This window comes from Chinchilla lanigera, unplaced genomic scaffold, assembly GCF_000276665.1.
Source record: "Chinchilla lanigera isolate Chin_1 unplaced genomic scaffold, ChiLan1.0 scaffold00028, whole genome shotgun sequence".
Classification (NCBI taxonomy): Eukaryota; Metazoa; Chordata; class Mammalia; order Rodentia; family Chinchillidae; genus Chinchilla; species Chinchilla lanigera.
The window spans coordinates 18374917-18400544 of record NW_004955429.1 but is presented as its reverse complement, the minus strand read 5'-3'; the positions used below and the strand labels follow the sequence as shown (position 1 = coordinate 18400544).

Sequence of the window (25628 nt, the reverse complement as noted above, 5' to 3'; positions counted from 1 at the left end):
GTCTTTTTGAGACAGGGTCTCGCTATGGAGTTCAGGCTGACCTTGAGCTCACTTTGTAGCCCAGGCTGGCCTCGAACTCACAACGATCCTCCTGCCTCAGCCTCCCGAGTGCTGGGATTACAGATGTGTGCCACCATGCCCGGCTCTGAACTATATTTTGTTTGTTGGTTTGTTTTGTTTTCTGGTATCGGGAATCAAACTCACCACCTTGTGCTTGCCAGGCAGGCGCTGTGCCGCTGAGCTAAATCCCCAGCCCCCTAACCTGAACTATAAAATGAGACCCTGTTTCAAACAAAAATAAAATACTTTCATTGGTCTTTTGGGTAGAAGTAGGATTTGCTCAGAGGCATATACTCAGAGACAGAGCACTTGCCCAGCGTGTGCTAAGTCCTAGGTCTGATCCCCAGCAACACTCACACGCCCATACACACACACATAAAAGAGAAAGAAAGAGAGGGAGAGAGACAGAAAAAAAGAAAAGAAATGGGATTTGTCAGGAAAGATGTTTTCCTCAACTTCTGCTGGGACCAATGTGCATTCTCCTCTTGGCTAATATTCGATGCTGGAACCTGGCCTACCCAGCCCATCACCAGCCTGGCCATGGGTACCAGGCTTGGTCATATCTGGTTCCCAGATGGCTGTGTCCCTAGACCCCAGAGCTGGGTTCCACTCCTGTACTGTTAGACCTTCCTCCGTGGGCCGTGGGCTGACCAGCAGTCTGCTCCTGTCCCCACGTGGCGGTAGGAGCTGACCGAGTGTCTGGCTGTGGGAGACACAGGCCTGGCCTGCGGGCCCCCTGGCCATTCCGTCCCCACTCCCCGCACGGACATCAAGGCAGAGCTGCTGGCTGTAAAGTTCATGCTCGAGGTTCTCCTTTTCACCGTGGCCCTACACTGTGATGGAGAACGGGAGGGCGCGGCGGCTTCTGGCCCGTGGCCGAGTGGGCCGGCAGGCAGCCCAGGTCTTTATCACTGACCTAAGGAGCAGCCAGCGCTCTCCTTGTCCCGATGGAATAGGTGGGTGTGGTTGAGGTGTCAACTCTGCAGTGTGCAGTGCCAGTGAATCAGTGCCGACAGCTTAGGTGACAAAGCCTGTGCTCAGCGGGAGAGAGAGGTCCATAAGCTTTAAAGGCAATGTTTCTGAATGCTAAGTAGCTGACAACCGGTTGCCTTTCTCTCTTCCAGAATTCCATTCGCCACAACCTTTCTCTCCATGACATGTTTGTTCGAGAGACATCCGCCAATGGCAAGGTCTCCTTCTGGACCATTCACCCCAGTGCAAACAGATTCCTGACTCTGGACCAGGTGTTTAAGGTGCGTATCTTGGTCTCGCCCACATAGGGTCAGTGTTGGAAGTCGTGTGGCCGTCTCGGGGGACAAGCTGTCCTGGGGACGCTCTGTTTGATTGGGGAAGGCTAGGGGCCACCCAGTTAATGACTTGCATAAAACCTGCTGAATTAAGTACAGTTGCCAAATACCGAAGGACACACTTTTGTGATAGACAGGGACATGGAAAGACCACTGTGTCCCGGTACCGGAGAAAAACAACAACAAAAAAAAAAACAAAAAAAAAAGAAAGACCACTGTGATGTAAAATAGAGGACTTCTCAGGGCATTGTTTCCTTAGCTTTCCCATGAATAAGAATCACCTGGGACACGTGGTACACTATAGCATTCAGGCCCCTCTTGTGGGGCTCCTGATTTAGAGAATCTGATCGGACCAGGAGTTTTTAAACTTTTATTTTATTTGTTGTTGTTTTTGACACAGGGTCTGGCTATGTAGCCCAAGCAGGCCTTGAACTCACAGCACTCCTCCTGCCTCAGCCTCCTGAGCGTTGGGTCTACAGGTGTGCACCACAGGAATTTGTATTTTTAAAAGTATCTCAGGTGATTCTTACAGAGAAAGACTGGAAACTTTGTTCTAAAAAAAACCTTTGGGCTAGAGACCAGAAACTGAGCCACCACAGCATCTTTTTGGAAAGAAGCTGTTATTTTGGGACTTGGCTGCTGGTAACTGTGCCATCCATCTGGGAAGGACATTGGCCAGCTTGTCCCTTGGCATCCATGGGGAGTAGATTGCTTCCCGGTCTGGTCAGGTTGACCACGCTGACGGTAACTTCATACTTCATCTCATTTCTCTCCCACGATGCTTGGCTGCCGCAGCCACTGGACCCAGGCTCTCCACAATCGCCCGAGCACTTGGAATCAGTAAGATTCTCTCCCCCTGGCTCGGGGCTTGGCCTTGCTCGCTTTCACCGCTTAGCATGGCTTTCATGGACAGAACCAAGCTGTGACCCAGGGAAGGCAGCCTACGGCTGTGTGACTGCCAGCCCCACAGCGTCCCAAGGCTTCCGGGAGTGAGGAACACGTGGCTGCTGCACTTGCCCATGTCTCCTTCCCCTCCACGGGCAGCACAGAGGAGGACACGCCACTGATGGCACTTTGTTTTCTCACTTTTCTGCCTGGCTTTTCTTTGCCACCCAGACAGCTCCACTCTGCAGCATCCCTGGGGGACGGTGAGGCCTGGGGGGCGGTGGAGGCCCATCCTGGTGTGTGGTATGACGTCCACCTTCCCCAGAAGCAGGGCTTGGGAGATTGTGCTCAGCCGCGTCTGCCCCCAGGCCTGCTTTTTCTTTCTGCGCTGTTGGTTAGCCCAAGGGCCCCAGCTCAGCTTGGTGGAGTCTCCTGTCCCTTCAGATGAACTCAGCTTTCTTTCTGTCTCCATCCGCCACAAGCAGCAGCAGAAGCGGCCCAATGCCGAGCTCCGCCGGAATGTGACCATCAAAACTGAACTCCCACTGGGTGCACGTGAGTGTGGGAGGCCTTGTTAGGGGGCATAATTTAGGGAATCGGCCCCAGAAATTCTGTTCCCAGCTCAAAGGAAGGGTTCTGAGCCAAGAGAAGGAGAGCAGGTAGGGGTGGACCCTGGCCCTTCGCCCCTAATCTCTTCTGTTTTCTCTTAGGGCGGAAGATGAAGCCACTGCTGCCACGGGTCAACTCGTACCTGGTGCCCATCCAGTTCCCCGTGAACCAGTCCCTGGTGCTGCAGCCCACGGTGAAGGTGCCGCTGCCCCTGGCGGCTTCACTCATGAGCTCAGAGCTAGCCCGCCACAGCAAGCGAGTCCGCATTGCCCCTAAGGTGAGTGAGTGCTCGCTGTCTTTCTGCCGAGACACTCCAGTGATTAAAAGTGTTACACCGACAGCTTGGGCAACGCCCTGCCACGTGTTTCTTGAGCAGTTTATAAACTTAGTTGTGTAGACAAAACCAAAACAGGGACTTTAGTAACATGATAGGAGCTAAGAAAACATTTGGATTACAGTAGAAGTGGTGTCAGACAGCCCATAGACACCCGATACGTTTGTGAGTATAAGATTAGCGATCCCTTGGCTAGAAGGGTCCAGGCCGTGTTCACAAGGGGACGGGGCCTGGACTGAAGAGGAGCTCGGCAGCCCACGGGGAGGCAAGAGGATGCCGCTGGGCAGTGCCATGGAGGCGGGAATGCCAGTGTGCACCTGCCGGGTGCAGCGCGCGTGCTCCCCCTCGCTCGGGGCATCTCAGCCCCAGTCCTATTGACATTTAGACTGGAGAATTCTTTGAGGGGTTGCAGGGTGTGGTCTTGCACATCCGTTGTTGTCTGCACTAGATGCCAGTAGCACCCCCGGGTGTGACGATGAAAATGTCTCCAGATGTTGCCAGGTGTCCACTTGGGGGCAGTTGCGCCTGGGCCAGCACCTCTGGTCTGTTTGGGGGAAGGTGAGGTGGGTTAGCTCAGGGCTCACTGTGGTCAATCACGTCTGGGATAGCACTCAGGAGATGGTTTTGTGAGCAGGGCTAGGTATAACCAAAGTGAAAGACTTCTCTCTCCCTTCAGTGAAATGGAAATAGTATGGATTTGAGTTTAGAGAAACTTGGGTTTGCTTTAATTTTTTAATTCAAAAATGTTTTTAGGGGTAGGATGTAACTTAACGTATGAAGTCGTAGGTTCAGTCCCCAGCACTGCAAATATTTGAGCCCAGGAGTTCAGGGCCAGACTGGGCAACTTAGCAATGCCCTGTCTCTTCAAAGGAGAGAAAGAAAAACAAGATAACAGATGTCAGCAATTTCATATGCTTTCTTCTGTATTTTATCCATGCCTTTAATATAATGTGTATATACAGTGCTAGTCATTTTGTATGTGTACATACAACACAGAATATTGAAAAGGTGATCACAATACACACACTTTTCTACATCTTTTTTTTTAAACTTGAGATGTATGCCTCAGCCTCCTGAGTAGCTGAGATTACAAGTGCCCGTGTGACCAGGCCTGCCTTTCCTCTGACTTTTGTTTTTATTTTTATTTTTTTGAGACAAGGTTGCACTAGGGTGGGCTGGCTTTGGCCCGCCTATGCCTCCTACTTGCCATCCTCCTATTTTGGCTTCCTGAGAGCTGGGATTATAGGTGTGCACCATAGTCAGCCCCACCTGTCTTTTTCTAGTGCTGTAACACACAAAAGTTCTTCTGAATCAATTCATTTTTTTTTTTTATGTCCACATGTTTCATGGTGTGGCCATATGAATTTCTCCATGTGCCACGTCTGTGGGCATGTTTGGTTTTAGGGCTTTGCCCTGTGTAAACACTCTTACTGCTACTTTCATGTCTGTGGGATAGAGCCCCAGACATGAGATTGGACAGATACCTTAAATTTATGTAGTAAATATTGTAAGATTGTGTTCCCAGAACAACTGTGGTCATTTCCATTTCAACCAGCAATAGATGACAAGAGCTATATCTTTGTCGGCAATTGTTATTAGTCTTTGTACTATTTTCCAGTCCAGTGTGTGTGACTATCTCTTCGTTAATTTTATCTTTTTTTTTGGTTTTTCTCCGGTACCGGGAACCGAACTCACAACCTTGCGCTTGTCAGGCAGGCGCTTTTGCCGCTGAGCTAAATCCCCAGCCCCGTTAATTTTATCTTTATAAGTAAGTTTGAGCACCGTCTCCTTAAGTCTGGTCACTTGGGGCAGCTTCTGCTGCTCCTTTATGGACACTGCCCATTTTGCTGAAGGGTCTCACATCTTATCGTGAGAGGTCTTTGTGGCTAAAACATTAACCTCTGTCCTTTACAATGATATTTTGCTGGTTTGTTTTTTTTTTCCATCATTTGTTTCTTAACTTTGTTTATACTATCTGTGGCCGGTAAAATTTTAAATTTTTATATAGAGTCAAATTTGTCTTTTACACCTTCTGGGCTTCCAGTCTTGTTTAAGAAGGTCTGCCAGGCATTGTGGTACATGCCTGTAATCCCAGTAAGTGGGAGGCTGAGATAGGAGGATTGCCATGAGTTTGAGGCCATGCTGGGGCACATAGTGAGTTGAAGACCAGCCTGAATTACAGAGCAAGACCCTGTCTCAAAAAAGAGAGAGAGAAAAAAGGTCATCACACCCTCAGATTGTGCATGTGGTCTCCTAAATTCTCTTTGAGGATTTGTGTGGTTTTCAGATTTTAATTTTTATATTTAACTCTTCATATACGTGGGTTCAATGCCCAGCACAGCCAAAAAAAAAAAAAAGTTTTTGTATACAGTGTAAAATAGATTAAATACTCTCTCTTTTTTTTTTTTTTTTTCCTTTTTGCACAAGGGATTGTACCCAGGGCCTCGTGCTTGCTGAGTGTGTGCTCTACTACTGAGCTCCACCCTTGGCCGCAGCTCTCTCATCTGTACCCCAGAATGAAAGTACCACCTTCATTACATATTATAGTCTCCTACTTAAAATTTTTTAATGCTTTAAAAAGACAAAAGAGGGCCAGGGATTCAGCTCAGTAGCACAGCGCCTACGTGACAAGCGTGAGGTCCAATTCCCAGTACCAAAAAAAAAAGACAAGGGTTAGGGGTGTAGCTCAGTGGTAGAGAGCACTTGCTTGGGATACAACCCTCAGCATCACAGTAAACAAACAAACAACGTTAAGAAACAAGAGGAGCAAACACCAGTGTGTCACGTGTGTTGTCCTGCCTGGTGGCAGCGGGTTGGACACGATCCCTTTATTTCACCCCCGCTTCCCTTTCAGGTACTGCTGGCTGACGAGGGTGTAGCCCCTCTTCCTGCCGCTGGACCAGTGAAGGAGGAGAAACCTCTGCTGGGAGACGGGCTGTTGCCATTGCTTCCGGTTCAGTCTATCAAGGAGGAAGAAACGCAGCCTGGGGAGGACACGCTGCCCCTAGGGAGACCCATCAAGGTGGAGAGCCCTCCCTTGGAGGAGTGGCCCTCTCCATGTCTGTCCTTCAAGGAAGAGGCGTCTCACTCCTGGGAGGATTCATCCTGCTCTCCCACCCCCAGGCCCAAGAGGTCCTACAGTGAGCTCAAGTCCCCAGCGCAGCGGGTCTCAGAAATGCTGGTGATTAAACGAAGGGAGAGAAGGGAGATGAGCCGGTCTCGAAGGAAGCAGCACCTGTTACCTCCCCGTGTGGATGAACCTGAGCTTGTCTTCTCGGAGGGCCCCAGCATGTCTGGACAAGCTGCCGAGCCCCGTGTCCTGGAAGAGCCCACGGAGCCTGCCCTGCAGCTTGGCTGCCCCCAGGAGGAGGGAGGACCTTTCAAGACCCCCATTAAGGAGATGCTGCCCATCGCCTCTACCCCGAGTAAATCTCTCCTCCCCCAAACCCTTGAAGCCTGGAGGCTCACACCTCCCGGCAAAGTGAGGGGGCTGGACTTCAGCCCGGTACAGGCGCCCCAGGGCACCTTCGGGGCCCTGCCTGACTCCCTGGGGCTGATGGATCTGAGCACCACGCCACTGAAAAGCATTCCCCTCTTTGACTCACCCCGAGAGCTCCTCAATTCAGAGCCCTTTGACCTTGCCTCTGACCCCTTTAGCAGCTCTTGCCCCTCAGATCCGGAAGTCCCCAAGCCGGGCTCCCCAGAGCCACAGGTTCCCAGCGTTTCAGGCAACCGCTCTCTGACAGAAGGCCTCGTTCTGGACACAATGAACGACAGCCTGAGCAAGATCCTCTTGGACATCAGCTTCCCTGGCCTGGAGGAAGACCCCCTGGGCCCTGACAACATCAACTGGTCCCAGTTCATTCCTGAACTACAGTAGAAGCCACTTGACCCTTACAGTAGAAGCTCAAGCTACCCACTGTTCAGGCACTCGAGTGGCTGGGCAGTCCCGGGCTCGGTGATGCCACACCCTCCGAGGACTGCAGGCAGGGACTCCACCAGCCTGGTGATGCAAAGGCGGCAGTCACACCCCGCCGCTGCTGGGATCTTTGCAAAAGTAGGGTGTGCAGCGGGTCTCTGGGGAGAAAGGTTCGTCTGCTCTCCCTGCCAGGAGCTGAAGGGCAGCAGTGCGGAGGCAGTAGTGGGAAGGGATGGAGAAGTCCCCGCATCATTTCCGTTCTGTGTCCTGTAGTCTGCTGTCCCTGCTTGCGGGGTGGCCGTTGTAGATGGTATAAATTCTCCAAATTACCCTCCAATTGTAAATGAATCTTGGAGGTGGGTAAGATGACGGGGAGTTGTGGTTTGCTTCTGTCCCTCGCTTTGCATTTAGAGGGGATGGTCCTGAAGTGCACGGTTTCTTCAGGCCCGAGGGTTCTTTACTGTGGGCAGCCAGACATTTCTCCCAGACGTGTCTGCTGGGCAGGGGCCCTCAGACTCCCCCTCCTTCCCACCTCCCAGCATTTCCAAGTCAGCTTTCCTGCAAGAAGAAATTTGGTTTAAAAGGTCTTGTGTTGTGTCAAGAACTGAATTTGGAGATAGAATGGATGCATCTGACACAGTGGTCCCCAGATGTGCCCCATTACGACGTTTCTCTGATAATGTCCTTAATCATGCCAGGGAGACTGGAATGGACGAGGACTCAGGTGGAGGCTTGAGAAGGCGGGAAGGACCCCTCACCTGCCTGGTGTCCTTAGTTTGTAACTCAGCTTTGCAAAGAACAACCCTAGGCTCTAGCTGGCTGCCTGTGTGAGCCAGCTCAAGAACACTACCACATCTACCTACTGAATAAAAACCGGGGTGGAACAGCTGGTCTCTGCTCTGTTTGGGTCTGGAGGGGATGGAAAGAGGATTGATGATCAGGCGTAACGGCTGGGTGTGGTGGCGCACGCCTGTAATCCCAGCACTTGGGAGGCTGAGGCAGGAGGATAGTTGTGAGCTCGAGACCAGCCTGGGCTACACAGTGAGCTCAAGGCCAGCCTGAGCTGCGTATCAAGACCCTGTCTCAAAAAGACAAAAAAAAATGATCAGGCATAACGGGATGAGGCAAGGCCTGCAGCTGCCCACGGGAGCAACTGAAGGAGAGTGTGCCAGGGCCCCACGTGGGTCCCCTCCCTCCATTCCTGGGAGTTCAACTCGGGGCCTTTGCACCGAGCTACATCAGTGGTTTTTTTACTTTGCAACAGGGTCTTGCCAAGTTGCCCAGGCGGGATTTGAACTTACAGTCCTGCCTGAGCCTGCCAGAATGCTGGGGTCACTGGCATGCACCATTATGCCTGGCTCTCTCCCATACCGTTTCCGGTGCTGAAATTGCGGATTTCCCAGTACTCTCCTGGACATCCCAGCTCTTCCCTGTCATCCCAGCTTTGTTCCTTGGGACCTCTGGTGCATTAGGGAAAGGAGAGCCCTGTTGCAGGGGTCTTATTACCACCAGAGGCCTGCCCAGCTTTTCTCCTCCCTGAGCGTTCCTGCAAGTCACTCCTGAAGCAGTTTTTGTCATCTTATTTTGTAGCCAGAACTGACAAGAGTCACCACCCCGGCCCCTGCACCTGTCTCAGTAGACAGGCAGGGGCCCCCAGGGACTGAAGAGCCTCAGGTGACAGCTGAGGGCCTCCTCCCTGCATCAGCAGTCAGGAAGTGTCACCATAGCAACTCCAGTAACAAACAATGGTGCCCAAAAGGGCTCCTCACAAAGCCGGCCCTCCTGGCTCAGAGCCCTGAAGAATGGCCGGTAACCCACCAGGGTCACTCCGAGGGCCGAGTGATCCATGTCGCAGAGAACCTCTCCTGCAGGTAGTCCACCTTTTTCTCTGGCTGGGCTGGAGGCTGGCCCTCTGGGCAGCAGGTCTCCCAGGGTGTAAATTCTGTTCTCAGCCCTGCAATCTGGAAGCAGGGCTCAGACATGAGGAAATGCCTAGTTAGAGGCCTTGCCTCTTCTGTTGCCTGAGGTGCTTGGTGTAAGAAGTCTAGGATTTTGGATATTTTTGATCTGGGAATGTTTGTATATACATAATGAATGAGATCTCCTGGGAACAGGACCCAAGTCTACACACAAGATTCATGTGTTTCATATGTACATTATGCCCCTCACCTTCAAGTCATTTATTCAGCATTTTTAGGGTGCCTGTGTGTGGCTTTTTTTTTTTTTTTTGGTCTTTTTGAGACAGGGTCTCACTATGCAGTTCAGGCTGGTTTTAAACTCACTTTGTAGCCCAGGCTGGCCTCTGAACTCACAACGATCCTCCTGCCTCAGCCTCCCGAGTGCTGGGATACAAGCGTGTGCCACCATTCCCAGCTCTGTGCCTGTGTTTCACTGACCAATCGTTTAATATTAGGTGTGGGGGCTGGGGATTTAGGTCAGCAGCACAGCGCCTGCCTGGCAAGCATGAGATCGTGAGTTCAATTCCTGGTACTGGAAAAACAAACAAGAAAAATTAGGTGTGGCACTTTCCACTTGTCATGCCATGTGATGCTCAGAAAGATTCAGATTCTGAGCATTTCGGATTCTCAGATTAGGGATGTTCAGCCTGTACCACATTCCCTTGGCCCATTTGTAGAAATGACTTAGGGGACAAGGGCCAAACTACAGGGAGGCTGGGCATGGTGGCATACACCTATAATCCCAGCGCTCAGGAGGCTGAAACAGGAGGATTGCCAGAAGATCTAAGCCAGCTGGGGCGCTGAGGTCAGCGCCATCCTGGGGAAAAAAAAAAGTCCCAGGATAAAAAGAAAGGCATTTAAAAGACGTTTTGTCCTGGCCAGGACACAGGCTATGCCTATGTTCTGCAAGGCTGTCTCACTGCGTGCTGGCCCAGGTCCCAGTCCGCCATGTGTTCAGACAGTTTCCCTTTAGCAAGGATTACTTTGGCTCATGGTTTTGGAGGTTTCTGTGTGTAATCGCTTGGCCCCCTTGGCGTGGACCTGTGGTGGCGCAGGACATCGTGGTGGGAGCACGTGGTGGAGGAGGCCTGTGACCTTGGCAGCCAGGAAGCAGCGAGAGACGGGGGCAGGATCCCACAGCCCTCTCCACGGCCACTGCCAGCGACCTCACTTCCCCCAACTAAGCCCTGCCTCCTAAAGGTGTCACCACCACCCACAGCGCCATAGGCTGGGGACCAAGTGGCATACACGGGCTCTGGGGGATACTTCTAGACCATCGAAGGGACAGTGCCAAGACTTGCTCATGGAGTGGTGAGGGTAATGGGACCTGTAAGCGTCCGTTGCTGACGCAGAGTTGCTACCGTTTACCTCCAATGGGGAGAGGCTGCAAAGGCAATGGGCTAACTTGTAGATGCTTTCATTTTTTTTTTTTTTAAGCTGTAGATGCTTTCTATATTTGCATTTTATTTTTAATTAAAAAAATTTTTTGAGACAGGGTTTCACTTTGCAGTTCACGCTGGCCTTGAACTGATGCTCAGGCTGACCTCGAGCTCCTGGCAATCCTGCCTCAGCTTTTTTTTTTTTTTTTTTGGTACTGGGAATCGAACTCCAGACCTTGCACTTGCGAGGCAGGGACTTATGCGGCTGAGCTATATCCCCAGCTCCTGCCTCAGCTTATTGAGTGCTGGGGTCACAGGTGTGGGTCACAACGCCCGGCTATACTTGCATTTTAATGAAAAGTAAGGGATGCCTGTACTCTCAGCACTCGGGAGGCTGAGGCAGGAGGATTGAAAGTTGGAGCCCAGACTGGGCAACTAGGCAAGACTCTGTCTCAAAATTTAAAAAATGTGAAAAGGGATGGGGATAAAAATTCAGTGCAAAGGTCCTGGGCCCAGTCATCAATGCCACCAGGAAAACAAAAGCCAAAGGCACTGCTAATGAGAGCGAAATAGTGGAGTAATAGAGGGAGTCTGGGATGCCAGGGTGGAAAACTGCCTGTTGTCGCTTCTGGAGAAAAGCTTTCCATGTGTTACCAGTGTCACCAAGAGCACTGGCGGGATCGTTCTGGAATGGCTGTCGGGGACCCGCCCCCAGAGGCGGTGGGCAGGAATGTGGGACCATCAGAACGCGGAGGGGGCCGAAGATGAGGAGTAGAAGTTGAGATGGGGGAAACCAAGGCCAAAATATGGCCAGGGAACGAGAAGAGAGGACCCAGGAGATGGAAAACAGTGCCATTATTTCTGGGGGGCAAGACCGGCAGGATTGGCGGCTCCCTGCCCGGCCGCTGTGTCCCCGGACGAGCCCTGGGTTGGAGGAGCCGTGCAGCTCGGGCCTGGGGAGCAGAGCTCGGGCCTGGCCCCGTGCGGTGTCCCCGCGGGCACAGCCAGCCCCAGGCTCCCCTTTTCTCTTCCTAGATGGTCCGTGCCAATGAACACCTTCCCCAGTACCAGACGTGGGCTCAGCGCCAGTTCCTCCTTCCCAGGGGGACCTGGGAGCCGCCCGGCTTCACCCGGCGAGCCTACCACCAGCTGGCGCTGCGGCGGCCGCCCTGCACGGAAATCAAGTCCACCGTGCGCCAGCGGCTGCTCCGCCCCTGGCAGGGCGCCGCCGAGCACACCTGGGGCTTCCACACGTGGCTGGACGTGGGCCGGCTGCCGGCCACCTTCCCCAGGCGGCCCGACAGGCCCTACGACAGCAACGTCTGGCGCGGGCTCACGCACGCCCGCGCTGCCCGCCTTCAGCCGGCGCAGCCCCCGGTGCCGCCGCCCTCCTGGCTGGGGCCCAACAACTTCCTGGCCTTCATCGGCTGCACGCCCATCTTCCTGGACGGGAACAGGAAGAACCAGGTGATCCTGAGGACGGTGAAGGAGCTGAAGGAAGCGGAGAATCTCCGGCTGAGGAGCGAGATGCGAGCGCCTCTGCTCGACGCCCGTGGCAACGCCCTGCCCCCTGCCCGCCCCAGGAAGTAAGATGAGCCCCTGCCGGGGGTGCGCCCCGCCCCACCCGCTCTCCTGTTCCCGGGTCTAACCCTGTCCTTCAGTCTTGCTCCCCGCGGTCGTCCACCCCTTGTGCTTTTCCTTGCGGGGCTGGGGACGCAGCCCAGAGCCTTGCGCGCGCTGAGCCGCACCCCGGCCAACCCTCGCTTTCAGAATACCGTGTAGCTAGAAAGACGCGCAGCCCGACAAGACCAGCCAGAGGAGAGACTTAGTTGTTTAACTAAAAACGCGTGGAGTGCCAGTCGGTGATTAACACCAGCCGGACTCCGGCACCCTGAGGAATGTGATTCAGACCCTGCCCTCAAGATAGCCATCTAAGACAGGCCATCCAGCACTGAGGAGGCTGAGACAGGAGGATTGCAAGTCCAAGACCAGTCTGGGTTGCACAGCAAGACCTTGTCTGAAAAAAAAAAACAAAAACCAACCAAACAAAACGAACAACAGCAACAAAAATAACACTAAAAACCACACCAGTCTGTGAAGCGCCCACATCATGAGAGAGTGGGAATTATAGGAAAGCCCATTGTTTTGTGAGTGTGTGTGTGTGTGTGTGTGTGTGGTGCTAGGGACTGAAGTCAGAGCCTTGGGTGTGTGCTAGGCAAGTTCTACACCACTGAACTACATCCCCAGAACTTTATTATTTTTTAACAGGGAAAAGAACACTTAAAACTTACTACATGTCCAAGGCAGGGAGTACAGTGTTAAGGTCCAGGAAGTCCATTATGAATGGACAGAACTGAAAGAAAGCTGTGGTCAGAGGGCTTGGAATTAATCCAAAGCATCACTTTGGCAAGTTGCTTAGTTTTTCCAGACTCAGTTGCATGGCTGTTAAAGTGGGTATCATAATACCCAAGATACCTCCCTCACTAGTGAGGCTAGGATGAGTTAGTTAAGCCAAGCGTGACGTCACACGCTTGCAATCCCAGGACTCAGAGGTTTCCGCAGGAGCATGGCAGGGACCAGGCTGGGCTTCATGGTGGGTTTGAGGACAGCCTGAACTGCATAGCAGGACTGGTCTCAAAAACTACAACAATGGGTTGGTGACTATGTGAAAGAGCTGAGCTAGGGACGGGGTGTGGCGCAGTGCTAGAGTGCTTGCTTAGCGCGTTCCTTCCCTAGCGCCAAGGAAGAAAGAAGGAAGGGAGGAAAGAAAGAAAGGAAGAGGAAGGAAGGGAGGGAAGGACAGGAAGACAGAAAAAAAAGAAAAGAAAAGGGAAGGAAGGAAGGAAGGAAGGAAGGAAGGAAGGAAGGAAGGAAGGAAGGAAAAGAAAGGAAGGAGGAAGGAAAAGAACCAAGCCAAGAGGAGATGCTCAGGAGGGAGAAATTCAGGAGGGGCTGCTGTGAGCCAGACTGCTGGGAGCACGCTGGTGTCCTCATGTGCCGGGCCCTCCTAGGCGCTTGATGTGGAAGCCAAGGATAAGGTTGGTGGGGCAGAAAGCCTGCTAAGGGTAAAGAGGAATGGTTGGAGCAGACAGGAATTGAAAGGGATTGCGAGTCTCCAGCCCCTCCTCCTGCCCAGCGGGACTCCCGTTAGGCACCGCTCAGGGCTTCTCTGCCACACTTGCTGTGAAGTCTGTTGATGGCTAGTTTGTGCTAATGCAGGATCCAAAGGTGAATAAGACTTAGCACTGTGCTCAAAAAGATCCATAGTTAGCCGGGCGTGGTGGCACACACCTGTAATCCCAGCACTCGGGAGGCTGAGGCAGGAGGATTGTTGCAAGTTCAAGACCAGCCTAGTCTACAAAGTGAGCTCAAGGCCAATTTGAACTGCATAGTGAGACCCTGTCTCAAAAAAAAAACAAAAAAAGAAAATCCATAGTTGAATCTAATCTCTTTATATTATTTAACCCCCTGGGACACTGAGTAGACACTTATTAACCCCATTTTACAGATGGGGCATCAGAGATGGAGAAGTCAAGAATCTTGCACAATTGCACACAGTCCCCAGGTCACAAATGTGCTATAGGATGTCAACTTTTTGTTTTGTTTTTGTTTTTTGAGACAGGGCCTTGCTGTATAGTTCAGGCTGCCCCAAACTAACTATATGGCCCAGGCTGGCCTCGAACTTGTGGCAATCCTCCTGCCTCAGCCTCCCAAGTGCTGGGATTACAGGTGTGTGCCACCATGCCCGGCTTAGGATCTCAACTTAAAAAAAAAAAAAATTATTGTTGTTTTATGAGACAGGGTCTCACTATATAGTTCAGACTGACCTTGAGCTCACTGTAGCTCAGGCTGGCGCTGACTCACAGCATCCCTCCTGCCTCAGTTTCCAGAGTACCGGGATCACAAGCATGCACCATGATGTCCCAGTGTTTAAAAGTGTTTTGAGCCTCACTTTTCTCCAGTATGTATTGGAGATGAGCCAATACAAATGGCGCATATAGAAGGGGTGCGAGAGGAACGGCGTCATTACCAAGAGGGCGTTTCCATGGAGGAAGGGTGCCGCTGTGGGCACGGCCCCTGGAGCACCATGGAGGAGAATCTTGGGTGAGGCTTTTCGTTTTGTTTTTGTCGGCAGTGATGGTAAGGACTGAACCCAGGGACTTGAGCAGGCTCATGCTCTACCGACCGCTGAGCTGCGGTCCCAGCCCCTCCAGCAGTGTTTCGGTGTTCACAGAGAAGGTGCTGTTTCAGCTGGACCTCAATGGAGTTGCACAAGTGCAGAGGTGGAGACAAGAAAGACCAATGCGAGGAGAACCTGTTACCCTGTCTCAAAAAAGAAGACACAACAACAAGAAAAAAAAACAAGATCAAGCCCAGCCAAGGCGATTTAGCAAGCTCCTGCCTCAAAAAAATTTTAAAAGGGACAGTAGCTTGGTGTGAAGTTCCTAGTTCAAGCCTCAGTACTGCAAGAAGAAAAAAAGACTGACCTTCACCCTGGAAATTCTAACTTAGATAATGCAGGGCACAGCTTGGGCATGGTTTGTATTTTATTTTTGGTGCTGGCCTGGGGGTGCATGCTAGGCAAGCATTCTGTTACTGAACTACACCCCTCTGCCCTGTAGTACATTTATTTACTTATTTTTTTATTTATTCATTTACTTTTTGTCTTTTTGAGACAGGGTCTGACTACGCAGTTCAGGCTGACCTTGAGCTCACTTTGTAGCCCAGGCTGGCCTTGAACTCCCAACGATCCTCCTGCCTCAGCCTCCCAAGTGTTGGGATTACAGGCCTGCACTACCACTCCCGGCTGTGGTACTTGTTTTTTTTCTGGTACCGGGAATCGAACTCATGACCTTGCGCTTGCCGGGTAGGCACTGTGCCACTGAGATAAATCCCCAGCCCCTGGCTGTGGTACTTTTAAAAGGTCCCCAGGGTGATTCTAATGTTCAGTCATGGCTGAGAACCCCTGAATAAACCAACAGCAGCAAATGGGAATATCCGCTGTGGCAGAAAACCTGCAAGTCATTCAACTGTTTAAAAAAAGCTACCACCAACTGTGGTGGTGCACACCTGTAGTCCCAGCACCCGGAAGGCTGTGATGGAAGATCTCCACAAGTTTGAGGCCAGCTACACCATGTGACCTCACCAGCTTAAGGCCAAAGCACATACCTAGGACACAGCGCAGACCATTTGACATGCAGGAGAGAGAAGAGACTGGTGCCCAGGCGGCTAGTGGAAGACAGGGTCACCATCCCCTCCCACCCTTCCCACCATGCCTTTCACTCTGTCTTGACCTCTCGCCCCTCTCTCACAGGTCCCGGCACAAATCAGCTGGTGGATGGTTTGAGTCTCAGGGCCTCCCGCTCCTGCCCAACTCCCTTCCCCCTGCTGTAGCCAGGAACTGGCCCTGTCCAAACCCTCTGCCTCATTACCAGGAGAAGGTGCTAAAGCTGGCCTGGATGCCCAGTGTGCCCCTGAGCAAGGGCCTCATAAAGGATTACCAAGCCTTGCTAGATGACCGCATGGCGGTGCCCCTCCACCATCCGTCCAAGGCACAGCTCAGCCAAGCCTCAGGGCGGAGGAGAAGAAGGAGGCCTGGAAACGCTTAGAGGCTTCAGATGGTGAAGACCACGGCAAGCACACGGAGCCCCGGGTTCCTGTGTTCTCAGCCTACCTCCTTGAGCAGGAAGCCTCAGGGTCGCTGAAGGACTCTGGATTCTGCAGAACAGCTTCTGCACCATCTCCCAGCCCTGTGTCACTCTGTACCCCGGGCTCCTGAAGATGCCACTGAAAATCTCAGTTGTTGTGTTTCTTCCTCAGAGGACTCTCCCAGTAGCGGGGAGGGCTGGGGCAGTGAATGTGGCTGAGGCAGCAAGAGCAAGTGGGTGTCCCAGTTCCTAAGGGTGGAGCCAGGGAAGGGAGGAGGAAATGAGGCGGGTATAAGCAATGTGGGTAAGAAGATGTGACTTCTACTCCCGTTAGGCGTTTGGAATGAGCCTGGGATGGGTTGGAGCGCAGAGGGTCTCTCAGGCAAAAGTCACCTCAGTTCACCTCTCCCTGGACCATCTGCTGTCTGACAAAACCAGGACACATTGTAGTTGGGTGTGGGTCCCCCTGCATGGGGTCAGGGAGTGGATGTCAGGCCTGGCTGGTTCAGGGTGAGAGTCAGGCCCCGGGAAGGCCAGCCCAGCCCCTGCAGAGCACAGGAGTAGAATGAAGTGAGAGTGAAGCTGAAAGTGGTCACCCCGGGGCATAGCCGAGAGCCTTGCGCCTGTGCTGCAGTGGAGTCCAGACCTCAGCTTTTGCCATGGGGGAGTCAGAGACACGCCTGGAGTGGAGGAAGGAGCTGGCCCTGGCTGAGGCGGAGGCCTGGTGGAGAGGATTAGGGGTAGGTGGATGGCGGGCCTCTGCTTCACCTCTCTCTGTGAGCAGGTGGCCGGTCCCAGTTGGCTTCTCTTGGCCTCCTGCCCACGGGCCTCTCTGTCTCCACCTTGCTCAAGCCTCACCCCACAGGCACCTGGGAATCTCCACGCTGCAGGGTTTGGGCATCAGTTTCACCACTAACCAACCGTATGACTTTTGGGAAACTCACAGTTCCCCTTGTCTTGGTTCCTTTTGTCAGTGCTGAGATAAAATACCCGACACTGAAAGTTAGGGAGGGAAGGTTTCTTTGGCTCACAATTTGTAGCAGTTTCAGTCCATAGTTGGCTGGCTTCAAGGCAGGGGGGCAATAGTTCATGGCACTGGAAGACAGTAAATCCACCAAGGGGGAGACAAGCCTCTTGCTGTCCCTTGTATTGTATGCAGACTCCCGGCCCTAGGGTGGGTGTAGCACTCACACCCTTAATCTGAGCCAGAACTATGCCAAACCAATCAGTGGACTGATTTACTAACCACACATCCTTAATCCCAGCATCACACACTCTAGACCCGGCCACCTCTGAAAAAGCCCTATGACAACATGAGGCTTTGAGGGGATATCTAGATACAAACCGTAACATCTAGCTTTAAGTTTCCTCATCTGCTCAAGAGGAATCACTAAGCTTTAAATAAGTGGGATAAATAAGTGAAGTGTTTGCAAAGTGTCTGGCACAGCGTAGGTCTTCCCTGGATGAAGCTGTCAATCGTGGCTCATAGAATAAAAATGTACATAGAATATTGTTCCTTCATTAAAGGGACTGGAGTAATGGTCAGCGCTACAGTGTGGGTGAAAAGTGGGATTGCTGTGGAGGGAGAAAGGGAGACACAAAGACAGCATTTCCCAGTATTTTCCTGCCTACATGAGATCCCGAGGACCGGCAAACTCATGAAGTAGGGCAGAGGTCGGCGGGAGCTTGGGGGAAGTGGATGGTGGGGAGTTATTGTTCAGGGAGATGGAGTTTCTGCTGTGGACAGTGATGAAAACGGTCTGGAGCAAGGCAGTGGTAACCAGAGCACCATACTGTGAAAATCCGAGAAACGTGTGTTGGAGGCATGGTTCCTAGTGTTGCCTGGCGGCAGGAGAGGGACCTTGAAGAGCTGGTGCCAACAAGAAGTGTTCAGGGCATCGGGGTACCACCTCTCAGAAAGAATCAGTGCTGCTTTGATACAGTGCATTAGATGTGCTCAGAAAGTTGCTATAAAAGAGCAGGAGCCGGGCTTCTCTCGCTCTCTGGCTTTCTGTCACTATGAAGTCTCTCCCTCACACACACACGTCCACCTCGATGCCATCCAAGGTGTGACACAGCCCAGGAAGTCCTCACCAGAGCCAAATGGATGTTGGCATGAACCTTGAGAGCTTGTTTCGAGGTTCTAGCTGGGGAGCGCAACTATTCGTATACCCTTGACCAAGGAACGGTCCTCCTCTATCGGGGGTGGTTGTCCTCTTCGACCAAGCACGCAGCTTTGGGAGGGACGCACATGGAGTGTTGAGGGAGAAAGAGGACACCCACCTAGCCAGCCAGATCAGCCAAATCAACCCTGGCGATCAATGGGGTGACAGATGTCACAGCCAGATCACCCTCACATTCTATGTTGGCATGATGTTCTCAAACCTCCAACACTATGAGCATAATAAACCTCTTTTCTTTGTAAATACCTGGCCTCAGGTATTTTGAGGCAGCAATGGGAAATGAACTAATACATTCTGTGACTCGTTTATATGATATATCTAGGACATACAAATCCATAGAGCTAGAAGGTAAGTTGATAGATACCAGGTACTGAGAAGGGGGAAATTAAAGATATTTTGAAAGTAGATGGAGATGATAGTTGTATATTATGAATGAACTAAATCCTGCTGGCATATAAACTTTATAATGGTAAATTTTATGTCATGTGAATTTCATCTAAATTAAAAATAATTATAATACACATGAACCATACAGTTTCTCACTTCCCTTTGAGCTCCAAATCTATAATTATATTATGTAGTACTCCTGGACCCCCACCTCTCATCCTGATGTGCTGCATGCAGGTGTGTGTGCAAGGGGGCAGAACCAAGGGTTGGAGAATTACCTGAGTACTTCAGAGGAGAATCTATTCTCCCTGTGCTGGATTAGGAATAATGGTAGGAAGAAGGGGTTCTCGTTACATAGGATCCAACACTGTCAGAGTTGAGCAGACCAGTAGAAAAGAAATCTAATGCTCTAATTTTTTTTTTTTTTTTTTTTTTTTGAGATAGAGTCTTGATATATAGCTCAGGTTGGCCTCAAACTTGTGATCCTCCTGCCTCAGCCTCCCAAGTGCTAGGTTTACAGATATGTACCACTGTGCCTGGCCGGGGTTTTGTTTTTCATTTTTTGCAAAATCAATAAAACCCAGAATCTCTCTAGCACATGCTAGGCATGTGCTCTGCCCCGACCTATACTGCAAGCCTCTAGTGCCCTTGCTTTTTTAGGTGGACAAGCGATCAAGAAGTGATCTCTGGACCCCAAAATCAAACAGTCCCTGTGTTCCTGGTGGTAAAATAGGAGGCTCTGGGTCAGAAGCCAGGACTGTGGGGCCCATGCTGTCATCCTATTCCTCAGGCACATCTCTCCAGTGAGCGGCCCTGGTGACACTTCAGGAGTTAACAGGGGCATGTGGGGAGCCGGAGGAAGGAGGCTCCTGGGACTTCTGAGAGCAAGTTCCCCTCTCTGGTCTTAAGCTAGGGCAGAAAGGAAGTGCGTTACACCCGCACCTTGCCAGGCCCAGGCTACCTAACAAGCTCCCAGCCTCAACTGGGGCTTCTATCCCATCCGCCACCTTCCCCCAGCCTCTGGGGTGGCCCCTTCCCTGTCAGCAGTGTCACTAGAACACCGTCAGGGCCTCTTGTCCGTTGCTCAGCTAGGGAGGCAGAAGCAGAACTCCTGAAGCTCCTGAGCTCCAGTGGGCCCGGAGATCTGGAGGACAACAGCAGCCATCCATTCGCTGGGCTTGGGGATTCTACCAAGGCAATTCCTAGCTCAGCCTGCTACATATGCGGCTGGCAACCACGAACACCTCCCATTTCTATCCCCCCCATATATTAAAGCACATGGTGTTCAAAGCTTGGGTGGACTGGGCTGGGAGGTCCCTCTAGCCTGGGCCCACACTCTACCCACACCCACAGTGTAGCTCTGAGGAGGCAGAGAGCTGGATCAATAGATTCTCCTCTCCCTGCACATGCCCAGATGCCGCTTCCTGGAAAACCCTGGGCCCTCCTCATCCCATGAGCTTCAAGGACACTAATAATCCCAGGGCAGGAAGCCTTCAGGACCACGTATGGGCCAACATCACCCCTTCCCGGCGGCCCTGGTCCCATGACCTAGGCTGCTAGGGCAACTTCAGGCTACTGAGTTGCTGAAGGGCTGAGGATCATGTGGGGCAAGCATATGGCCAGACAAGGTCCGTCACTGTACTGTCTGCCAGCGTTGGCCGCCTAATAGCTGTGCTCTGAAATGCCCCACTGCTGCTCCCTGAGATGACAGATCAGAGCGCAGGTCCTATGAGTAGCCTGCCCTCACCTCACATCCCAGTTTCCCAGCATGCCCTGGCCTATGGTTTCTACTCCTGGCCTACTCTTTTGCTCCAAGCCCTTTGGCTTTATGCTTCTTCTTGACCAAGGAGCTGTGTTCTTAGTTGTACTCTCTGTTGAACCATAGGCATTTATTCTTTGCCTCGCACGATGGTGAAATTACCACTGCCTATCTGTCATGGTAGTTAGAGGTTTCTGTGTCTATTCCAATGGTTGCCCATCTTGCGCTAGCCCTGAGCCAGCACCTCCTCTGCAGGCCCTGGGAGAGAGCTCACAAATGCCTACACACTTGTAGCTATTGTCGCCAGTGTTCAAATTTCAGGAAAGATGATTTCCACCGGGTGTTCATTAACACTGACACCAGGCAGCCCAACTTGGCTCCTAGACAACAGCTAGCGGTTCCTATAGCTGTAGTATAACCGGAAAAGAGAGGCAACGTCCACGAATGCCAAGGGCAGGCCCAAAGCTTAGGCAAGGGGGAAAGAAGAAACGGGAGTGAAAGCAGGAAAAAGATCAGTAAATAGAAGAGGGAAGAAGACAAGCACTGAGGAAATGCAGGACCAGAGTCTTCGCTGGAGCCTGGAGGTCCAGAATATTTGGAAGGAGGCGGGCAATTTTGCTAGATTTTCTGAGGGTACTTATGGGATCAAGACTGGGGATCTGAATTGGGCGCAGCGGTGACTTGATCCTGGGCGTCACCCTGCTCTGTGTCCCTGACGGCTGAGATCCCTGGTTGGCTTGTGCCCCTTTCTCACTGAGACGTAAGGCTGGGGTGAGGGCTGTGGACACGGAAGACAGAGGAACTGACTGGCCCGGTCTTGCGCTTGGACCTGTTTGCCTCACTGTCATGTCAAAAGCCGGCAGCTGCAGCGTGATCCGAAAGACGCCCAGAGGAGGGACACGGAGCTGGCTGCTGGGGTCTCCTCTGGTGCAGGGCCTGGTTCATGGCCAGAGCAGCAGGAAGGCTGCTGGGACAGAAGCTTCAGCTCTGCTGGTCAGTTGCAAGGGGAGAGGCCTCTTAGGGGACCAACTCATGAAAGGTAGGATGGGAAGGAGAAAGGGTACTTCTCTCCTAACTTGGGCCTAAAAACGGATCCCCCACCTCCCCTTCTGCCTCAACCCATCTTCTCTGGGTAGTCCCATCTCTCTCCATCTCCCCCCCACCCTATCAGAGTATAATATGGGAAGGTGAGCGCGTGGTCCTCACAGTGCTCTGCGTACCAGAATGGTGAGGGTGAAAACGGTGAGGGCTCTCAGCTCTGGCGCCCGCTCCTATGGAACCATTCCCAGTAAATGTCCTGTTCCTCTACCTGTGCTCCTGTCCCACGTACTTCAGAGGCCTAGCTCAGGGGTCATTTCCCCAGTAGGGAATGGCCTGTCCCCCTTTCCTCCTCAAGGCACCTTGCAATATTCTCATAGACCTTAAAATGTTCTACCACATAGAGGAGTTACACATTTTACCTTTTTTGTGTTGTTGCTTTTTTTGAGACAGTTCTCAAACTCCTGACAGCTTTCTTGCCTCAGGCTCCGGAGTGCTGGGATGACAGGTATGCAGCACCATGCCCAGCTACATTTTACTTCTTTAAACTGCTGAAAAACAGCATTCATAGAAGTACCTTTTAGTAATATATCCTATGCACAGGGGATCCTCAGCAAATGTTTGGAATGAAAAAACTGCTTTATGACGTGTATGTATCCCAGAGTCCACCAAAACATCTGTATATATCCCAAAGTGAACTTGTCTTCTGTGATTTCGAGCGGTCTCTTGCTTACCCATGTCTGAATTTCCTAAGAAGAGCTGGGTATGTGGTGCATACCTGTCATCCTAGCACTAGGAGAGGCTGAGGCAGGAAGATCACAAGTTTGAGTATAGCCTAGGCAACTTAGTGAGATCATGTCTCAAAATAACACAAAGACCAGGGTACAGCTCAGTGCAAAGGTTTAACCCCTAGTGTTGCACCCATCCAAACAAATTCCCCAAACACAAAAACATAAGTTCTGCTCTTCTCTGACCAGGAGGATTCCTTGAAACAGCTCTCCATTTCTGACCTGATCTTTCTCTGCTTATGTGTAGCTCTGTTTCCTTTTTTAGGGTTCCTTTACCTGCAAGTCAGTTTTGCCTCCATTATGACTTGCAAAGAAGTCACTTTTGAAGAGTCGGTTTAGTCCTCCCACTCATTTTAAAAAGAGAATCATCAAAGGGCTGGCAAAGGTGAAGGCGCCAACCCCAGCCCTTTCTCCTGGGATTGCATGAGTCCACAGTCCTTTTGGTGCTCAGAGTGACGGTGGGCACAAGGCCCTTTACAGTCAGGTCTCTGCTGGACGCCTCAGGCACCTGGGGTAAAGGCGCGGCTCCAATGAGTGTATGGGGGTGGGGTAATACAAGTATTTTCCAGTCAGACCCTGGTGATAGTTTACAGCTCTGTGAATATACTAAAAACCACTGATTTGGGGCTGGGGATGTAGTTCCGTGTAGAACACTGCCTAGCATGCGTGAGGTCCTGGGTTCAATCTTCAGCGCTGCAAAAAATAAAACCCTACCGAGTTGTATACTTTGAAAGAATGAATTTATGGTGCATGAATCTCATAAGGCTTTTTTGTTGCTATTGTTATTTAAACAAAGAGTGGCTAGAAGGCCATGGGAGTAAAGACAAGATCTAGATGCTGTGTCGGCCAGGGGTTAGAGGAGAACGCACATCACTATAGCTCAGCCAGGAAGTGGGCCGGGAGTCGGGGCTGTGGTGGCCATAACCCTTGCTTCCCAGCCACAGGGTAGGGAAGATCCCAGAAGCGCAGGTCAGGCTGTGGCGCGTGGCGCCCCAGCTCCCGTGCCGCTGCTGGAACTCAGGCTGGAGCAGCAGGCAGTGACGCCACGGCCCAGGTAGGGGGTCAAGTCCTCCTATGAGTGACAGCGGCTTCTCATTTCTTCCACATTCCCTTTCTGGGTGTAGCCTCTGCCAGCAAGATGTGTACCCGAAGACGTTCCAACTGCCCCCAGCGAGGTGCCAACACTCAGCCGTGGGGAATCGGGTGGACAGCGGAGGGCTGCGAGCTGAGGAGGGCAGCAGTGGCCACCGATCCAGCCTCTCCTTTTCTCACAATTCCTGTAGATGTGGAGAGCCCCGCGTCCCGGCTGGGACTACAGACCCTGCTTCGCCTCCTGCTAAGGTGTCTGTGTGGGCCGAGGCAGAAAGCACAGCGGGGACGCACAAGCCCCGAGGACAGGGACCTGGAGACGCGACATTTCTGTTGCTCGAGACAGGGTCTTTCCGGGCGGTTCAGGCGGGCCTGGAGCTTCTTTCGGTTTCTCAGTTCTGACCCTTGGAAACCCAGAGAGCTGGGTCCCTCCCCGACGGGCCCGCTCCTCTCAGCGCACACTTCCTCCGCTTCTCAAGCAGCTGCAGGAGTTTCCCCTGCCAGGCCCAGGACTCCGGGTTCTGCTTCCCTGTTCTCCCTCACCCCCTCCCCAGGAAGAGCAAAGCCCGGTCAGGGCTGGGGAAAAGGGCTAGAACGGAACAGACCTCAGGCTTGGCTCCGGCCAGCAGAGTCAAAGCCCGCAGGCAAACTGCTAGCACCACCTGCGCCCGCGGCACCCCACCACTTACCTGCCCCTCCCCATCTGTCACTTCTCCGGGGCCCAGCGTCTGCCACAACCAGACCGCCAAGCCTCCGCAGCCTGGGGCACCGGCCATTTTGGCACCTGTCCTCCCTTGTAATTCTGTACACATTCTCTCCCAGCCAAGTAAGGAAGGCCATGGCAGGACAGTAATTCATACAACAGGAAAGTTATGAGGGAAAGTCTGGTTCCTAAGGCTGAGAGCTTTTATTAGCTATCTTTTCTGGGTCACAGACCTCTAAGTTTTGTTTTTTCTTCCGGTACCAGGAATCGAACTCATGACCTCGTGCTTGCCAGGCAGGTGCTTTGCCGCTGAGCTAAATCCCCAGCCCCTTTTTCTTACTTTTTATGTTTTTTTTGAAAACTGCAGTCTCCCTACGTAGGGTCTGGGAAGTTTTGGGTTTTTTTTTTTTTTTTTTTTTTTCTGGTACTGGGAATCGAACTCACGACCTTGAGCTTACCAGGCAGGAGCTGTGCTGCTGAGCTAAATCCCCAGCCCACCTCTAAGCCCAGTTAGACTGATCCCCCGTGCAAAACCCTGGGCCAGCCTCTGACACTCTACGTGCTTATCCATCTCCATCTGCTTTTGCAGCCTCTGGGCCTCTGAGCCCCGGGGTGGGGGTGGGGTGGCCACAGGACAGCCATTGGAGCAGCACCCCTGCACAGTGGACTGAGACCACCATGAAGCGGCTCTGAGCAGGATTTCTATTTACCAACTGGCTTTCCATGTTTACGTGTGAGTTGTCCGAAGCTTAGACACCTTGTCTAAAGATGTGCATCAGACTCATAGTAAGTGAACCTCTGTGAGTCCCTCGTCACCACTGAGGCCTGTATTGGCCTGTGAAGCTGTGACGCCTCAAAGGTCAAGATAAGGCCACAGCCGAGGACTTTGCCTCCAACCCCAATTAACTACAAGGAGACTGCAGCTGCAGGCATCTCACTCCCGCAGGGAGGGCCTTCCTGGAGATAACACAGTTCTCCTAAATTAACATAATGTGTTACTTGGAGAAGTCCTTAAAGGGATTCCCAAGTCCTGCCCAGATTCCTGCGTTTTCTTCAGTATCCTCCTCATTTATTTGAAAACCTAATAAATATGGGCCGCTCAGGGAAGTCTGTGTCAATCCAGAGAACCTCAGTCTGTATGTAATAGGTTTGAACCCTCCTGGAGCCCCAAAATCATTTCAATTGTCTCATGTCATTAAGCCTTAGTTGTCCACTCATTTGAGAGATGTTGGGCCTGACCAGCCCACAATAAGTAAGGGATACTTTTAACGGAATAGTGGATGCACTCCGAGTTCACCTGTCCAGCGTTCATTCTTACTTCGACAGCTACCCTCCTCCTTGGCACCTGCTACCTTCTCTCTGGTCGTCTGAACTTCAGCTCTTCTTGACTCCCCTGCCAGGTCAGAGCCAAGGCAAAAAGACAGAGAGACTCTTTCCACTTCACCGTGAAGAGTTCAAACGCTAAGGCGCTAGACTCCTGGGTGTCTTTCTGGTTGGACTGACTCTCTCAAATAATGATTAGGAACGGAGAGAAACAAAGGTGTACCTAACAGAAACATGCAGCTGGGATTCTTAGGCTAGA

General features: G+C 52.0%; 2 protein-coding genes across 7 annotated transcripts in view; both read left to right on the top strand.

Annotated features, from left to right (window-relative positions):
* Window positions 1-8000, top strand: part of Foxm1 (forkhead box M1) — a 12710-nt gene extending 4710 nt beyond the window's left edge. Inside the window, exons 3-7 of one of the 4 annotated variants that reach the window (XM_013515474.1) lie at window positions 1185-1313; window positions 2163-2207; window positions 2735-2807; window positions 2963-3138; window positions 6050-8000. In XM_013515474.1, coding sequence (XP_013370928.1) covers window positions 1185-1313; window positions 2163-2207; window positions 2735-2807; window positions 2963-3138; window positions 6050-7075 — 1449 coding nt within the window. In that variant the 3' untranslated portion in view covers window positions 7076-8000. The remainder of the gene's footprint in view (window positions 1-1184; window positions 1314-2162; window positions 2208-2734; window positions 2808-2962; window positions 3139-6049) is intronic. The other 3 variants (XM_005387119.2, XM_005387121.2, XM_005387120.2) reach the window with 3 other exon arrangements.
* Window positions 8001-8827: 827 nt separating this feature from the next.
* Window positions 8828-24349, top strand: LOC102022314 (uncharacterized protein ENSP00000372125). Of its 3 annotated transcripts, none has more exons than XM_013515472.1 (3): window positions 8828-8985; window positions 11487-12037; window positions 23379-24349. In XM_013515472.1, the coding sequence occupies exons 1-3, from the start codon at window positions 8917-8919 to the stop codon at window positions 23743-23745; spliced, it is 987 nt and encodes a 328-aa protein (XP_013370926.1). In that variant the 5' UTR covers window positions 8828-8916; the 3' UTR covers window positions 23746-24349. The 3 variants fall into 3 exon arrangements, with proteins under 3 accessions (XP_013370926.1, XP_005387175.1, XP_005387174.1); XM_005387118.2 differs by lacking the exon at window positions 23379-24349 and adding an exon at window positions 14587-14846 and having other exon boundaries at window positions 8838-8985; XM_005387117.2 differs by lacking the exon at window positions 23379-24349 and adding an exon at window positions 15766-16250 and having other exon boundaries at window positions 8840-8985.
* The last annotated feature ends 1279 nt before the right edge of the window (window positions 24350-25628 follow it).

Bases quoted from the DNA above. Each gene is read 5' to 3' on its own strand.
- LOC102022314 (XM_013515472.1), top strand. From the start codon at position 8,917: ATGGCCGGTAACCCACCAGGGTCACTCCGAGGGCCGAGTGATCCATGT. The intron at 8,986-11,486 runs GTAGTCCACCTT...TTCTCTTCCTAG, and splicing joins GCAGAGAACCTCTCCTGCAG to ATGGTCCGTGCCAATGAACA. The intron at 12,038-23,378 runs GTAAGATGAGCC...TTCTGGGTGTAG, and splicing joins CCCCCTGCCCGCCCCAGGAA to CCTCTGCCAGCAAGATGTGT.